Raw genomic sequence first — 19,022 nt, 5'->3', positions numbered from 1 at the left:
CAAAAGATTTCTCTCTCTCTACATCAGAGCCATGACAACATCTACGACGACCCCTACCAGCCCGAACTGGACGCACCGCAGCAGCCCCCGTCACGGGGTGAGGGAAGAGAAGGTGGCCGGCGGAAGGGACACCGCAGCCGAGATCACTTTGCCACCATCCGGACAGCATCGCTGGTGACCCGGCAGATCCAGGAGCACGAGCAGGGGTCGGCGCTGAGGGAGCAGATGTCTGGGTAGGAGAGCTTTTATGGAATGACCAATAGAAAGGGCCCATCTGTAATTAGAAGGCAAAGGATTGGCTAGTCCATGGAAATCAAGATAATTGATTTACTCCAGTCATCATTCACCTTTCAGTTAACATTGAGCAAAACAATCTGCAAATTCATCCGCTGTCACACGCTGGATGTGGTTATGTACAAGTAATATGGTACCGGCCTCCCGATTGGCAGTGCTAGCCGATCGCAGTGCAAGCTGTGCCTCTAGAGATTCTGGATTCGAATCCAGGCTCTGTCGCAGCTGGCCCCGACCGGGAGACCCATGGGGCGGCGCACAATTGGCCCAGCGTTGTTAGGGGAGGGTTTGACCGGCAGGGATGTCCTTGTCCCGTCGCGCACTAGCGAGGGCGCAGTGCACGCTGACACGATTGCCAGGTGTACGGTGTTTCCTCCGACACATTGGTGCGGCTGGCTTCTGGGTTAAGTGGGCATTGTGTCAAGAAGCAGTGCAGCTTAGTTGGGTTGTGTTTTGTAGGACGCACGGCTCTCGACCTTCGCCTCTCCCGAGTCTGTACGGGAGTTGTAACGATGAAACAAGATTGTAACTACCAATTGGATACCACGAAAAAGGGCTAAAATAAAAAATGGCATATGGTACCAATTTAAACATTTGTCCAATTACTTATGTGAATTTAAGTGAATTTGTCCAATTACTTATGACTTCTTCACATGGGAGGACTAGATGCATAAAGTGCTTACATTTCTCAATGGTAAAACATGTTTGAATATACTCAAATAAACGTTCTGTACTGTCACCTCATGAAACGTTTGATCTCAAATAGAAAATGCTGGAGAATAGTCAAATGAAACAATTTAGCTTCATTGTCCAAATACATATGTAGGGGAGTGTACTAATATAGTATTTTTCAGAGGTACTCACTACTAGTATTCTAACGATACCAGAATGTTGACTTCAATACTGATACCAGGGTTAGTATCACGATACTCGATACCAAAATCATCCTACGGGACCCAAAAAATTAAGTGGAGAGCAGGATTGTGGTTTTCCCCTTTTTTTCTTTTTTCTGGTTTAACCCAAAATCACACTTTAAAAATAGAAAAACAACAACATTGGAAGTTTTAACTCCACAACAATGCTTAGACCACGTCGGGGACCACTTTTGAGGTCTGGGAATAATCGTAAGTTAGATTTTTGTTTTGTGTAGTTACCCTTTAATTCAAGTGGCATGCACTTAACACTCTTGTTTGGTTAGCAATGTTTTATGTAGTGCACGTGATGTAGTTTGCAAAACAAATGGCCACTGGATTGATGCAGATAATCTTGATTCTGCCAGGAAGGCATAGGCTACTTTGTTGTTAGCTTTTAATTCAAGGTTTTTGGGGAAGCCTTTTCATCTACCCGGAGACGGTTAACATTTGCATCGCTAACGGCTACACAAAGTGGTAGACATACGCGAACCATACACACATGAACAGGTGCATTTCCGTGCCGTTACCTCATCAGAAAGTTGCAGGGAATAAGAATCACTAATGCATTCTGTTCATGTCTTATGATAAACTTGGGCAAATTAATACATTCAAAGTTCAATACATTTAGTTTATTTCCGAATGTAAGACCTATTTGATAGAATAACTGAAAGTAACAGAGCCATTTTTCATGTAGTATTGAAGAAGTACAGATGTTTCGGTGTATCGTACAACACTATTTGCGCATAGATCTAGCCACGCTGTGACACACAAAATGGATATCTATCGGCCATAACTGGTTGAAATTATTTGTAAAAATCATTACAACCAAATGACAACATATGGGTTGTAAACTGGTTTTAATGATGCCATTTCAACCAGCTTAGCCCACTGGTAATAAATGTTCTAAATTCTCATTCGTGGTTAGAAAGCAGTTCATGGAACTATGTAAAACCGACCGGCGCAGTTGGCTGTACTGGTTGTCAAAATATCTGAATCGGGCTGCTTAAGTAATTGCCAATTCCACTTGGCTGTACTAGTTTTTGACATACTTTTCTCGTGTCCATTCCTCCTTTTACCCCTTCCCAGGTACAAGCGCATGCGGCGGCAGCACCAGAAGCAGCTGATGGGCCTCGAAAACAAGCTGAAGGCGGAGATGGATGAGCATCAGCTGAGGCTGGACAAGGAGTTGGAGAACCAGAGGAACAGCTTTGGAGGGGAGGGGGACAAGTTGAGCAAGAAGCACCAGGCTATCCTGGAGAAGGAGGTAAGGGAAGAAGGGAGGTATGGATCAGGAGCGAGGTAGGTGGGGACAACTTCAGCAAAAAGCACAAGGCAATCCTGGAGAAAGAGGGGTGGAGGGATGGGTGGGGTGAGGGGATGGGGACAAACTGAGCAAGTAGCACAAAGCCATCCTGGAGGGATAGGAAGGGAAGGAGGAGTGTGAGATTGGGAAGGTGGGGACAACCTTAGCAAGAAGCACCAGGTTGAAGAAAGAGGTACAGATGGGGGGGGGTTGAACAGGAGTGGAATGAGATGGAAGGAAACGTTGAAAGAAAAGAGGAAAGGGTATTGACTACGGCGACACGGGGCGGCTATCCCAGGATCTCAATGTACATTTGTAGGCCAAAGTTTTAAGTAGATAGTCAAGCCGTATTTTAGCTCTAGAATTTGGGGGGGGGGTTAGCTCTATTCTTACCCAGCTTATGGCCTTGTGTGGTTGGTTTTCAGACCAAGGCAGCCCTGGCTGAGGAGAAGAAGTTCCAGCAGCACATCCTGGCCCAGCAGAAGAAGGAACTGACCAGCCTGCTAGAATCCCAGAAACGCCAGTACCGCGCACGCAAGGAGCAGCTCAAAGAGGTACAGCCACACTGCAACCATACTGTAAATACTCATCAACTATACCGCAACTACACACTAACCATACTGCAATTACAAACTAACCGTACTGCAATTACTCAATCAACCAATAATCTATCTACTAGGGCTGCACGATATTGGCAAAAAATCTAATTGCCATTTTCTTGACGAAATATTGTAATTTGACATGCAATCTAAATCAAAACACTTGGGTTAGCTGTTTGAATCATAGAAATGGAATGACTTCTATTAAGAAGCAAAGTGGAAAGCAGCATCATTCTTGTTTGGAACAATCGGTTGACTGCATTTGATCTAACAGAACAGCATGTGAACGTAAAGTGAATCTAACAGCTAGGATGGCTTGGAGTTTGTGGGAAGCAGCTGCAAGAGGAGACAACTTTTTTTTTTCACTATAAAAACAGACATTACACACTGCTGAGAATACGTTTCGAAATATTGCGTGCAATATGGATATTGCACATGTCCGTATTGTGATAACTTGTTTTCCTTTTTTTTATATACAGTACCAGTCAAAAGTTTGGACGCCTACTCATTCAAGGGTTTTTCTTTATTTTTTCTATTTTCTACATTGTAGAATAATAGTGAATCATGTAGTAACCAAAAAAGTGTTAATCAAATGAAAATATATTTGAGATTCTTCAAAGTAGCCATCCTTTGCTTTGAAAGGAAGACCTGGAGTTACCTCTGCTGCAGAGGATAAGTTCATTAGAGTTACCAGCCTCAGAAAATGCAGCCCAAATAAATCCTTCAGAGTTCAAGTAACAGACACATCTCAACATCAGCTGTTCAGAGGAGACTGCGTGAATCAGGCCTTCATGGTCGAATTGCTGCAAAGAAGCCACTACTAAAGGACACCAATAAGAAGAGACGTGCTTGGGCCAAGGAACACTAATGGTTGCATGGCTAGCAATGGTAGCATGGATACGCCATCCCACCTGATTTGCGCTTAGTGGGAGTATCATTTGTTTTTAATCAGGACAATGACCCAACACACCTCCAGGCTGTGTAAGGGCTATTTGACCAAGAAGGAGAGTGATGGAGTGCTGCATCAGATGACCTGGCCTCCTCAATCACCTGACCTCGACCCAAATTGAGATGGTTTTTGATGAGTTGGTCCGCAAAGTGAAGGAAGGCACTTACTGGCTGCTTTATCACATGTGGGAACTCATTCAAGACGGTTGGAAAAGGATTCCAGGTGAAGCTGGTTGAGAGAATGCCAAGAGTGTGCAAAGCGGTCATCAAGGCAAAGGGTGGCTACTCAAATATACACTGCTCAAAAAAATAAAGGGAACACTAAAATAACACATCCTAGATCTGAATGAATGAAATATTAAATACTTTTTCTTTACATAGTTGAATGTGCTGACAACAAAATCACACAAATAATCAATGGAAATCCAATTTATCAACCCATGGAGGTCTGGATTTGGAGTCACACTCAAAATTAAAGTGGAAAACCACACTACAGGCTGATCCAACTTTGATGTAATGTCCTTAAAACAAGTCAAAATGAGACTCAGTAGTGTGTGTGGCCTCCACGTGCCTGTATGACCTCCCTACAACGCCTGGGCATGCTCCTGATGAGGTGGCGGATGGTCTCCTGAGAGATCTCCTCCCAGACCTGGACTAAAGCATCTGCCAACTCCTGGACAGTCTGTGGTGCAACGTGGCGTTGGTGGATAGAGCGAGACATGATGTCACAGATGTGCTCAATTGGATTCAGGTCTGGGGAACGGGCGGGCCAGTCCATAGCATCAATGCCTTCCTCTTGCAGGAACTGCTGACACACTCCAGCCACAGAGGTCTTGCATTAGGAGGAACCCAGGGCCAACCGCACCAGCATATGGTCTCACAAGGGGTCTGAGGATCTCATCTCGGTACCTAATGGCAGTCAGGCTACCTCTGGCGAGCACATGGAGGGCTGTGCGGCCCCCCAAAGAAATGCCACCCCACACCATGACTGACCCACCGCCAAACCGGTCATGCTGCAGGATGTTGCAGGCAGTAGAACGTTCTCCACGGCGTCTCCAGACTCTGTCACGTCTGTCACATGTGCTCAGTGTGAACCTGCTTTCATCTGTGAAGAGCACAGGGCGCCAGTGGCGAATTTGCTAATCTTGGTGTTCTCTGGCAAATGCCAAACGTCCTGCACGGTGTTGGGCTGTAAGCACAACCCCCACCTGTGGACGTCGGGCCCTCATACCACCCTCATGGAGTCTGTTTCTGACCGTTTGAGCAGACACATGCACATTTGTGGCCTGCTGGAGGTCATTTTGCAGGGCTCTGGCAGTGCTCCTCCTGCTCCTCTTTGCACAAAGGCGGAGGTATCGGTCCTGCTGCTGGGTTGTTGCCCTCCTACGGCCTCCTCCACGTCTCCTGATGTACTGGCCTGTCTCCTGGTAGCGCCTCCATGCTCTGGACACTACGCTGACAGACACAGCAAACCTTCTTGCCATAGCTCGCATTGATGTGCCATCCTGGATGAGCTGCACTACCTGAGCCACTTGTGTGGGTTGTAGACTCTGTCTCATGCTACCACTACAGTGAAAGCACTGCCAGCATTCAAAAGTGACCAAAACATCAGCCAGGAAGCATAGGAACTGAGAAGTGGTCTGTGGTCACCACCTGCAGAACCACTCCTTTATTGGGGGTGTCTTGCTAATTGCCTATAATTTCCACCTGTTGTCTATTCCATTTGCACAACAGCATGTGAAATTTGTCAATCAGTGTTGCTTCCTAAGTGGACAGTTTGATTTCACAGAAGTGTGATTGACTTGGCGTTACATTGTGCTGTTTAAGTGTTCCCTTTATTTTTTTTGAGCAGTATATTTTAACACTTTTTTGGTTACATGATTCCATATGTTATTTCATAGTTTTGATGTCTTCACTATTCTACAATGTAGAAAATACTAAAAATAAAGAAACTCTTGAATGAGTAGGCGTCCAAACTTTTGACTGGTACTGTGTGTGTGTTTATTTATTTAATAACAAATATTGGACATATAAAGAGAGAAATTACAAATTGAACAGACATCATTTTGTCCCCCTATACTTAGTGAGACACCCCCCTCCCCTTAACAAAAGCAGCATACATGCTAAAATAAATGAAAACATACAATTAGAGATAATAATATATAAATATACAGTGTCTTCAGAAAGTGTTCACACCCCTGGACTTTTTCCACATTTTGTTGTTACACAGCCTGAATTTAAAATGGATTAAATTTAGTTTTTGTCAGTGGCCTACACACACTATCCCATGTCATATTTTTCAAAATTTGTTGTGAATTAAAAATGAAAATCTGTCTTCAGTGTAAGTATTCAACCCCTTTTATGACAAGCTTGAATAAGTTCATGAGTAAACATTTTCTTAAGTCACCGAATGAGGGGACTGTGTGCAATAATAGTGTTTAAAAAAAATATATATATATATCACTACCTCATCTCTGTACCCCAGTCGAGCTGTGAATTTCAAACAGATTCAACCACAATGACCAGGGAGGTTTTCCAATTCCTCACAAAGAAGGGCATCTATTGGTAGATAAATATAAAATAAAAAGTAGACATTGAATACGCTTTTGAGCATGGTGAAGTTATTACACTTTGGATGGTGTATCAATACACCCAGTCACTAAGATACAGGTGTCCTTCGTAACTCTGTTGCCGGAGAAGGAAACCACTCAGGGTTTTCACCATGACGCCAATGGTGACTTCAAAACAATTAGAGTTTAATGGCTGTGCTAGGAGAAAATTGAGGATGGATCAACATTGTAGTTACTCCACAATACCAACCTAATTGACAGAGTGAAAAGGAAGCCTGTACAGCATAAGTATTACAAAAAATGCATCCTGTTTGCAACAAGGCACTAAAGTAATACTGCAAAAAATGTGACACAGCAATTAATTTCTATTTAGGACAAAAAGTTATGTTTGGGGCAAATCCAATACAACACATTACTGAGTACCACTCCATATTTTCAAGCATATTGGGGGCTGCATCATGTTTTGGGTATGCTTGTAATCGTTAAGGACTGGAGTTTTCAGGATAAAAAAGAAACAGAATGGAGCTAAGCACATGCGAAAACCTGGTTCAGTCTTCTTTCACAAGACACTGGGAGATGAATTCCCCTTTCAGCAGAACAATAACCTAAAACACAAGGCCAAATCTAAACTGGAGTTGCTTACCAAGAGAGTGAATGTTCCTAAGTGGCCGAGTTACAGTTTTAACTTAAATCTACTTGGAAAATCTATAGCACGATCTGAAAATGGTTGTCTAGCAAAGATCAACAACTACTTTGACAGAGTAGACAAAATTTGAAAAGGATAATGTGCAAATGTTGCACAATCCAGGTGTGGAAAGCTTTGTGACTTAACCAGAAAGACTGACAGCTGTAATCGCTGCCAAAGATGCTTCCACAAAGTATTGACTCGGGTGGAAGTACTGTGGTGGAATATTCTATTGAAGTGATAGACTTTGTAATTTTTTTCAAATAATCATCTTTATTCAATTTCGATTAATTATTGCAATAATTAAGACCAGTCAGCCCAAAAGTCAGACCTTAAATTCATCATCCAATGTCTCGGCTTTCTAGTGAGGGCGATCAAACCACACTAGACAGTCAGAACTGAGGTCAGAGGTCATTCAAACCCTTCAAATAAGTGTTTCTTACTATATTAGACTAATGAAAAACAATTAAACGTTTCATCTCAGGTTTACAGTAAGTTTCTATTACATTTCTTATCAAAATAATTTACGTGTTTAATTAAAACTCTGAAAATAAAACTTCTGAAAATTCTGTGTGCCCTTTTTAAGATACCCAAATGAAATAGAACTCACAATAAATCAGACATAGTAAAAACACCAACAAATATTCATAAGTGTGTGGGTTCCTGCAAACCATATGGTAAAAACAAACAAAAATGGCCAGGCCTTTATTTAATTTGGTAGTTGACGGCCTAATCCGGATACATTTATACTAACTACACTGCAGAATTTCACTCACTGCTCTCCCAAGACCATAGCCCCAGGAAACATTTCGAAGAGAGAAAATGACTACCCACATTCTCCTGGAAAAGAGACAAAACAGTTATTTAGCATAAGGAATCAGTGATATTTGATCCATGGCATCTATTAAAAATTTGTTAGAGACGTGGTCTCCTACATCTCCCTTAACATACATACTGTAGTGTACTTCTGTCAATCCTGGAAGAAAGAATCCTACTCAAGACACATCAGATAATGTTTCATTAAGTGGGATCGACCCCTTATAAAATAAACAAACCCATATTCCCTTTCCGGTAATCTAAACATTGCAACCTGTTGTGTTAATTTAGTAAAAATATAAACTTGTGGTTTAACAAATCTAGAACCTTCAAAAAGTTAGTGCTGTCTCATCAGCTTAATATTTAATACTTATTTCAATCTACTTTAATTACTGGACACTGTTCCACGTAATGAAAACGGATTCTAATTTTAAGATGCATAAACTAACTGCTCAAATTCACTTGTGTTACCTAAATTATGAAACCCAGCAACAGTAATCAGAAATGATCCAAGAACGTTTCTCATACCTCTACTTCAAATGTCCCATTGCCCTCGCTTTCAACCGCAGCTAATCTATTTGACCTATTTTACTATCTCTAGGCTCAATCTCTCTACTCATCGTTTAACCTTGTACCTTGTATTACTAAAATATTGCATCATTTAGAATGCTATCCAAAAAAACTCACTAACATATTACCATTCACATACCGTCACCCATCATAATGTTTAGAAAATAAAAGAAAGTAAACCATGATTATTCTCTCCTTACTAGACAAATAAAATGTTTACATGTAGTCTACCCTAATAATATTACTCTATTTTTATACCAACCTCTGCCTCACACTCATTAAATGTATATTTTAAGATTAACCTTTAATGTGCCAAATGTAGACAATACATCAGCCAATTCTTAATCAATCCAAACAATTCAAATTTGAAATTCCTAGTTTCCAATTGACTTACTTTCCTTTGTTACCTTCACTAGTCTACATCTCCGTTTCCCTTTACTCAGAAAGCTCTCTACAATCTCAACCATACTCTACCTCTGTCTTTCTGTCTAACGTTACTATACCAGGTGAACATTTTATTTATTATTATTATAGTCAAAACAAACACAACTTCGGTTCACAGGGAGTCCACTTTAATGACTCCTGACCCCTCCCACTTGTCAATTCTATAAATCAATTTTAGACTAAAGTGTTCTTGAAACTCCCAAATATATGTTGTCTTGATTCGCTGGTTGTACTTCACCATATGTGACTCACCACCTGGATATGGTCTTATGTAGCAACATTTGAATAAAAAAAAAAAATATGTTTTGACTCGGAGCTACAAAATGGTATATAATACACGGGGAAAGTAATTCTGCTTTGATAGTTGATCAACTTGTAAACTCACTTTTGAGAAAACCGTCTTTCAATGTTTTGGTACTACTATTGGAGAGCCCTTTGTCTACACCCATTCAGCATTGTTCACACCCTCTTAAGCCTTAGCCCCACCCATCAATTTAAGGGTTGATCCAACCGTTCTGTACTAACTTGCCAGCTACTTCCAGACATCTAAGAAAGAGAATAGCTCACTGAACATTACTCGCCCGATCTCTCTGTGGTTTGGCTTTCAGAGCACACGCTGGCCGCTCTGGACAATAAGTAGGGTTATTCCGAAAGCTCTGATCTCACAACTACAGTCAAGCACCCAAGCTAACTGTCAAACATTGGCTAGCTACTTCCAGACACATGTGAGAACACCGCACTCTAACCATTTTAGTCGCCTTAGCAGAGCTGGTTAGGCTTTTTTCATGTTATCCAGAGCGTTGGTGACTGTAACTGTGCTGCTGGCAACAATTGAATTACGCTTTGTTGCCGACATTTACTGACACCAGACATATTCAACAGGTGTTGAGCGTTCAAAAATTCCTCTGTTATTCTGTGCTCTGGTACACTAAGACTAGAGTCTTTTTGTCAAGAAATGTAGCTAGATAACTCGCTAGGCAAACAATGAATCCCAACGCATGACGGAACGTTAGTTTGCGAGCCAGCCAGCTAACATTAGCCAGCTAGCTAACAGTACACTTTAACTTGAAATGAAAATACTTTGTCATAATTAGAGTGGAGTCTTTCGTTAAGACCTGTTTAGCTAGCTACAATGGACCGTAATCACAACTCATGACGTTACTACCCTGCATGAATCTGCAGGTAGCTAACCAACCAGGGTCTATGGCTATAACTAGTCAAGCAAATGTGTCTGAGATACGAAGAATAAGATCATACACATAACGTTAGCTAGCTAACAGTACACTTGAAATGAAACCACGTTGTCAAAATTAGAAACGTGTAATATCTGAAATTATTTCCAGTATACATCATGGTTGGACACGTCTGATGCCATGCATGGTTGCCTTAGTTTGACGATGTAATCCAGACTGGTATTTTCTCCATCTCCTTAGCTATCATACTCGAATTCCACCGATTTTCAAAACTTGGTCCTCCAGAAAGTGGAGAGCATACACATAACGTAAGCTAGCAAACCAGCCAGCTAACATTAGTTAGCTAACCGTACACTTTAACTTGACATTAGGTTTATGCAGTTTTACTACGCGATACATTTTTAAAAGCCGCGTTTGACACGACCTAAACATACTGACCAGCTCCAATAGACAGACACGTGATATATGGTAGACTAATCCAAACTCATCTCTCGACATGTCCAGCCCACTCATTATCTCAGCCAATCATGGCTAGCGGGAAGGTTGCTTACTTTTTCTGTGGCTAAACCAACTAGGCTCGTAATTTAACAATTTTATTCGTATTTACAGATGGCATACAAGTTGGATATTAAGGCACACGGAAGTTTACATGTCCGAGAAGGTATTTCTGCCAAAAAAACGCATTTTGATAAAAAATATTTTAAGTTCAAACTGCTCTCCTGTGAAATCGTGACTTGTTACATACGCCTAGTTTCCTGAATCAGGTCACATATGATGCCTTGTGACCCTGCTCTACCACAGTTTCCTAATGTGGTAATGTTTGGCAAATGAGTTCCTTCATCTTTTTACACCAAAAACAAATTCACTACATATTGTATCAACACAGATCCCTCAAATCTACACCCTTTAACGATTTGTTTGAATGTGGCGTGAAACAAAGTTTGACTATTTGTAAACATCATTTGTGCTCTCGCCCATATATACTGCCAATTTTAATGTTACCTACTGTCCTTGATTCTCACAAGGATTATTCAACCCCAAAATCTGCTGAAGAACAGGGTTGGTCCAAGCTCTCTGATTTTCATAATGCATAATGTTTTTCTTAACTCACAAGGCAGTCCAACACCTTTGGCTAGCTTGCTTGCTAACGTTACTTCCAGACACAAACGAGAAGACGTCTTCACTCTCCGTCCCCTAGCAGAGCTGGTTAGGCTTGTTTTTCCAAGTTAGTCACCAACATTTTGAATAACTGTGCTGCTGGCAATTTTAAATGACGTTATTTCCTTAACATTGACTGACACAGGCCATATTCAACGAGCGTTGCGCATTCGTAAATAAATCAGTTATTCTGCGCTCTGGTACATTCAGACAACTCCTCTGAAGTCCGAACAATTGCCTGAGTGAATTTACCAAGTACCCCATTTAATAATGTCCATTGAGAACGCACAACGACTATACCATTTAGCTAAGCTAAGAATGACATGAATAATCAAGTCGACAAACGTTGGGTAGTTGAATAGCATATAGTTAATAAATGATATGCCATGCGTTTCATAAGGATGGCGCAAGCAACAAATTTGTCATACTTATACCAGAATGTATATCTTAATACCAATAAGCATACTGCATACTCAAATTACTTCACAATTAGTGCGATTACACTGAGAACGCTAACATCAATATGCTTGTGTATTGAGCTAATGATCCTTCTTTTATGTTATTTTGCCCACTCACAATTGCATCCCTGAATTCTCTATTAGTTTGGAATTTTCCTGTCAGCAGGGAAATGCTACCAAATGCTATCCATGATTAGGTTTTTTTCCCCCATATTCGAGCCGAATTGGTAGAATGCTTGTGCGCTTTGCTGTAGTTTACCTCTTCTATGAATTTCTTTCTGCCCCTCTCCTCGTGGTTTTAATATACTCATCTTTTTCTGAGATTACCCAGACTGAGAGAATCCCATAAGCGTTTAGACAGTCATAAAATGCTTTTAACTTGATCTCTATCAAATGATCCATAAAGAGACCACTGAACCTACGTACGTCTACGTATGGGTTGTTTAAGTTGCATCTCATTATTTCCAGTGTTACTTTATCAAATCTATAGTAAAATAGTATATACACACGCATCGTTATTTCGCGTTCATTTTTTTTTCATATCTTCAAAGAATCAATATATAACGTAGGGAATCTTAGGTACTCACATGAATTAACAACTTCATGTGTGTTTCCTGACTCTCCATCGCTACCACTCCCAGCGGAAACCAAAAAACGTTATTTTCCCAGACGCTGCCCGGCCGGTCATTGGAATAATTCTCAACTGTTCTCTAGACTTCCAGAAATTATAGATTTGCCGCTACTTTCTAAAATAACATCTAGCACTTAGAATATCACAGGGTGGTATTATTATGATGAGCAGTGTTGAACGGACCCCAAGATAACGCTACGTATCGAAATGTACTTTCTAAACTATCAGCTTATTATACACATTTCTATATCTTATTATCCAAACTTCAGATTGATACATTTCCATACTCTCATATCACATTCATAACCACAGTACACAGAGGAAATGAGACGGTCGAGGAAAAACCCAGTTTAGCGCTGTTTTTTTTTTTAGATCACAAAACCATGTCTATGAACAGGGAAACCCATATCATTATCAAAATATTGCCTAATTAGTGGTCCCACAACGGGGTGTTGTATCCACACTGGGATTACTATGGTATAGATTCTCTTACGTCTATCCAATTGTGCAAAACTACCAACAGTGTCTCCTACCTATCTAACACGGTCCCAGAAAATCCAGTCTTACCTCGTATTTTAAGTATCAGGATTAACAAACATGCACAATAACACTTAACAATAGTAACCCAGGGCATACCTGTTTGCCTCATTTATCAAACATTTTACATTACACGTTAAAATATGAACTTCACCAAGCCAGATGCCCTCGCAACCCCTCGCCTGCACTCTAATCCCTCATTCAATGAGCTTCACCAAGCCGAGTTCTCTCGCAAGATTACCCACGCTCTAGTCCTTCACTCCACATTAACCTCACCTGTCCTACTGTGATCAACTCAGACCCACGCAACTCGCTAATCAACAATTATGCCCAAGGATACCTCAGTCTGGCTTTTTATTTAAATGTTTTTATTTTATAACCTGCAGGAACATTTTCTATATTTCTATAGCGCTTTTTACTTTCTCTTTTAGGCCATAATTGGTCCTCACAAGGTTCTAGTTATACATCCGGTACACACAGATTTGTATGTCATTCCGTTCCCCAAGGTTCTAGTTATACATCCGGTACACACAGATTTGGATGTCATTCCGTTCCCCAAGGTTCTAGTTATACATCCGGTACACACAGATTTGGATGTCATTCCGTTCCCCAAGGTTCTAGTTCTTTTGATCATAACTAGTTCCCACAGATTTGGATGTCATTCCGTTCCCCAAGGTTCTAGTTCTTTTGATCATAACTAGTTCCCACAGGTTTGGATGCTAACGTTAATTAGTCTTAAAGGATTGAACCCTTTTTTTTTAGCAATTTTCCCCTAAAATGACATACCCAAATCTAACTGCCTGTATCTCAGGACCTGAAGCAATGATATGCATATTATTGATACCATTTGAAAGGAAACACTGAAGTTTGTGGAAATGTGAAATAAATTTAGAAGAATATAACACATTAGATCTGGTAAAAGGTAATACAAAGAAAGAAACTCTTCCCCCCCCCATCTTTGAAATGCAAGAGAAAGGCCAAAATTAAATATTCCAGGTTAGGCGCAATTTAGATTTTGCCACTAGATGGCAGCAGTGTATTAGCTACGTTTTAGACTGATTCAATGAACCATTGCATTTCTGTTCAAAATGTTGTATCAAGACTGCCCAAATGTGCCTAATTGGTTTATTAATACATTTTCAAGTTCATAACTGTGCACTCTCCTCAAACAATAGCATGGTATTCTTTCATTGTAATAGCTACTGTCAATTGGACAGTGCAGTTAGATTAACAAGAATTTAAGCTTTCTGCCCATATCAGATATGTATGTGTCCTGGGAAATGTTCTTGTTTCTTAAAACCTCATTTGCTAATGCTAATCACATTAGTCTACGTTAGCTCAACCGTCCCGCGGGGGAGATACCGATCCTGTAGAGGTTAACTAGTTCATACCGATCCTAGTTGTCATCCGATACACACAGATTAGGATGTTAACGTCAGATGGCAGTTCCCTCGGAACTCCATTGTAATTATTATTTTTTTATTGTTTCCAAGAAATGTCAGTCTCACCCTATTTCTGTCTCTGTTCGGAACACCGTAACCACCCGCCTGACACCCTCCTTCAGATCTTAGGCAGGCCAAATGCACGGTTAAACCCAGGTCCTCAGGAGCCGTCAGCAGAGTTTGCTTTCCCATCTGTGGTGCCAAATATTGTGGTGAATTATCTATTCAAGTGAGAGAGACTTGGTCATTTCTATCAACAATTGTCTTTATTCAATATCGATAAATTATTGCAATAATTAATACCAGTCAGGACTGTTGGGCTGAGCAGCCTACCCTTTGCAGGCCATGCTGTTTCTTTTTTACCTGATACCAAGATTGCTCAGTCATAGCTGGTTCAACCCCCCCCCCTATAGATTGGGGGCACCGTAAGCCACTGGGTTCATCCTGTGGTCATCTGCCTCTGGTGTTTTCTCCCAGGTGCTAGAATAATTAGGAATACTGATCCTGGAGGAACAGAACAAAGGCCTATCTCGACACCCACCACATCTGATATATGGAATGCCAGCTATTGTTTATATTTTTTTATCACCGAGCCATCACTTGCCAGCCCAAGCTTAAGGGGTATGAATACTTTTGGAAGGCACTGTACAGATTCAAAACCGTTCAAAAGTTTGGGGTCACTTAGAAATGTCCTTGTTTTTTAAAGAAAAGCACATTTTTTGTCCATTAAAATAACATCAAATTGATCAGAAATACAGCCTAGACAGTATTAATGTTGTAAATGACTATTGTAGCTGAAAACGGCAGATTTTTTTTAATGGAATATTTACATAGGCATACAGAGGCCCATTATCAGCAACCATCACTCCTGTGTTCCAATGGCACGTTGTGTTAGCTAATCCAAGTTTATCATTTTAAAAAATGTATTAATTGATCATAAAGAAAACCCATTTGCAATTATGTGAGCACAGCTGAAAACTTGTGCTGGTTTTAAAGAAGCCAAACTGGCCTTCTTTAGACTAGTTGCGTATCTTGAGCATCAACATTTGTGGGTTTGATTGCATGCTTAAAATGGCCAGAAACATAGAACTTTCTTCTGAAGCTCATCAGTCTATTCTTGTTCTGAGAAATTATGGCTATTCCATGTGAGAAATAGCCAAGAAACTGAAGATCTCGTACAACGCTGTGTACTACTCCCTTCACAGAACAGTGCAAACTTGCTCTAAACCAGAATAGAAAGTTGGAGACCCCGGTGCACAACTGAGCAAGAGGACAAGTACATTAGTGTCTAGTTTGAGAAACATGCCTCACAAGTCCTCAACTGGCAGCTTCATTAAATAGTACCCGCAAAACACCAGTCTCAACATCAACAGTGAAGAGGCGACTCCGGGATGCTGGCCTTCTAGAGTTCCTCTGTCCAGTGCCTGTTCTTTTGCCCGTCTTAATCTTTTCTTTTTATTGGCCAGTCTGAGACATGGCTTTTTCTTTGCAACTCTGCCTAGAAGGCCAGCATCCTATAATTTGCCCCCCACAACCGCAAATGTTCCATGTCATCAGTCTGACTGGAAGCCCCAAAATACCATCCTGAATGGTTGTTGAACTAGACATGAATCCTTAAGAGGTCAAATGAAAAAGAGAGATTGAGAGAGGAGCAGCATGAAAAAAACAAATCTGGAAAAAAAGAGCACAATAATCTTTGCCCCACCACCCCCAACATGCATAAAAGTGATGGTATAATACCATTTTTTTAAAAAGGGAAAAAAATTATAATCCTGTTCTCGTCATGAACGAGACAAGCAGCAGGAATTCTTACTCAGCATCCGTTGCTTACCCTAAACATGTGATGTGAGGTCAAACCGACCTAGGAAAGAAGTTACATATACCCTTGAAATGAAAAAATTAAATATGGCATTAGGCAAGTGCACAATTTGGGTTTCGGTCACACTTTAAACAAAGAGTACACCTTAAGCTTCAGTTATTCAGTTGTCAGAGACCTCATTTGACTAAATTTCTACATCGCTCAACCGGGAAGCCAGTATTGCGATTTCGATGTGAATTTGATTAATTGTGCAGCTCTACCATCTACTCACCAACCCTACTAAAGACATACTATAACTGAGGTATTCAGCTGGGGGTCCACAAAAAAAAAATGTGGACACACACACTGTGGATTTTTTTTATTTATTTCAATGGCTTTATGAATATTGCTAGCAACAGAAACACATTTTTTTATTACATACCTACAGTAGAAAAGAGAATCTTTCTAATGATGTGAACTTTATTCCTCAACTCCTAAATATTGAGCAAATGACACTCATTGGAGCCAGTTACACTCCCTGGAGTGTCTGACATGGGCTTTGAAAGAGCACCCGTGAATAGGCTACCAGTGTGTCAAGTACCGATGGCTGCTGGTAAGATTTCTTGGACATTTTTGCCAACACATGGCTAACCTTTGTTTAAACAGCTGCTCTTAGCAAAATTGTGTTTATAGTTACTACCTTTCTAGCTAATAGGCTATGTTAGAGTTTATACTTCCTCTTCCAATTATGTGGGAAGGTCAAAATAATGTCAAACTATTTACCAAATGTATTTATTTTAAAATGTTCATTACTTCTCCTTGCCATTATCATTCACCTGATAAGATGAGACTTGATATATCGATTGTTTTTTGTTAACGTATACCGGTGGTCCCTGAGTCGCCGGTTTGCCTGGGAGCCGGTCCCTGGGCATGAATAAGTTTAAGTCCCCTGCTATAACAACTAACCAACCATAGTTTAAATACACTGAACAAAAATATAAACGCATGTAAAGTGTTGGTCCCATGTTACATAAAAAATACCAGAAATTTTACGTACCCACGAGGCCTATTTCTCTCAAAATTTGGACGCATTTGTTTACATACCTGTTAGTGAGCATTTCTCCTTTGCCAAGATGATCCATCCACCTGACTGGTCAAGCATATCAAGAAGCTGATTAAACAGCATGATCATTACCCAGGTGCACCTTGTGCTGGGGACAATAAAAGGCCACTCTAAAATGTACAGTTTTGTCACAACACAATGCCACAGATGTCTCAAGTTGAGGGAGTGTGTAATCGGCATGCTGACTGCAGGATTGTCCACCAGAGCTGTTGCCAGCTAATTGAATGTTAATTTCTCTACCATAAGCTGCCTCCAACCTCATCCGTCTTCACCTGCGGGATTGTCTTTGGCGGGGGTGTAATAATATTTGTCTGTTTTGTGGGGGGAAAAACTCACTGGTTGGCTGGGCCTGGCAGCCAACTGCGTGGGCCTATGCCCTCCAAGGCCCACCCATGACTGCACTGCTGCCCAGTCATGTGAAATCTGTATATTAGGACTAATTAATTTATTTAAATTGACTGATTTCCTTTATATGAACTGTAACTCGGTAAAATCTTTGAAATAGTTACATGTTGCGTTTATTTTTGTTCAGTATACTTACCAACCCTACTTCAATTACTCACCAACCTTAGTCAACTGCTTACCAACCATACCCATACTGTAACAACTCACCAACCATACTGCAACCAAACCCTCAATTACTCACGAACCATACCGCAACCCCTAATCATAATTACACACTAACCACATCGCAATCGTGATGTAACTACTCACCAACCATACTGCAACCACTCATAGCTGAGAAGTACAGCTACGCACCCAAATCATCTGGATGTTAACAATGGCCGTTAAAAGATACAGCCATATACCAACCACGCAGCAACCATTATTAACCCCTGCCAATCTGCATGCCACCACTATACCTTAATCACAAGCTATTATATTGACTTATCAAGTGGTGGTGTCATGCTCTGACCCTTCGCGCTGTATTTCACAGGAACTGAACGAGAACCAGTTGACCCCCAAGCGGGAGAAGCAGGAGTGGCTGGTGCACCAGAAGGAGTGTCTCCAGCAGCTGCAGGCGGAAGATGAGGCGGGGCTCCTGCGCCGCCAGAGGCAGTACTACGAGCTGCAGTGTCGCCAGTACAAGAGGAAGATGCTGCTGGCGCGCCACAATCTGGAGCAGGACCTACTCCGAGAGGTATAGTACTTCAATAGTACCCATAAAATACATTTTTCATTTGACCAAGCAATAGAGGTGTTTCAGAGTTCCATTAGGCTCTGGTCTCAGACCTCAGCTCTTCTCATGATATAATGCAGGGGTTAAAGTTCTCTCACTGTGACAGATTATTTATTTTTTTTTGATTAAAAAAAAATGTAAATGTTACATTTCTGAAATTGGTCAAACGCGCTGTTTAATACATGTACAAAATGATCCTCTTTCCCTAAAAGCATGATGGTCATAACCTTTTTTTTTTATTTTATTTTTTTTTACATGAAACCTCGGTTAATTGGGCCCCAGACAATCGATATGAGATCGACTTAAGTTTCAGCCATGGGATTTTTTCCCTTTTAACCCCGATATAATGCTACCTATGATGT

General features: G+C 40.9%; 1 protein-coding gene across 6 annotated transcripts in view; it reads left to right on the top strand.

Moving 5' to 3' along the window:
- taok2b (TAO kinase 2b) overlaps positions 1 to 19,022 on the top strand; it is a 72,564-nt gene that overhangs the window by 33,541 nt on the left and 20,001 nt on the right. For all 6 annotated transcript variants that reach the window (XM_014159280.2, XM_014159279.2, XM_014159274.2 and 3 more), the window contains 4 exons: positions 28 to 233; positions 2,292 to 2,469; positions 2,934 to 3,062; positions 18,418 to 18,621. In XM_014159280.2, coding sequence (XP_014014755.1) covers positions 28 to 233; positions 2,292 to 2,469; positions 2,934 to 3,062; positions 18,418 to 18,621 — 717 coding nt within the window. The remainder of the gene's footprint in view (positions 1 to 27; positions 234 to 2,291; positions 2,470 to 2,933; positions 3,063 to 18,417; positions 18,622 to 19,022) is intronic.

Source organism: Salmo salar, chromosome ssa19 (genome assembly GCF_905237065.1).
Source record: "Salmo salar chromosome ssa19, Ssal_v3.1, whole genome shotgun sequence".
Taxonomy (NCBI): Eukaryota; Metazoa; Chordata; class Actinopteri; order Salmoniformes; family Salmonidae; genus Salmo; species Salmo salar.
Note: the sequence above shows the minus strand (reverse complement) of the source record. Positions and strands in the feature narration are given on the sequence as shown.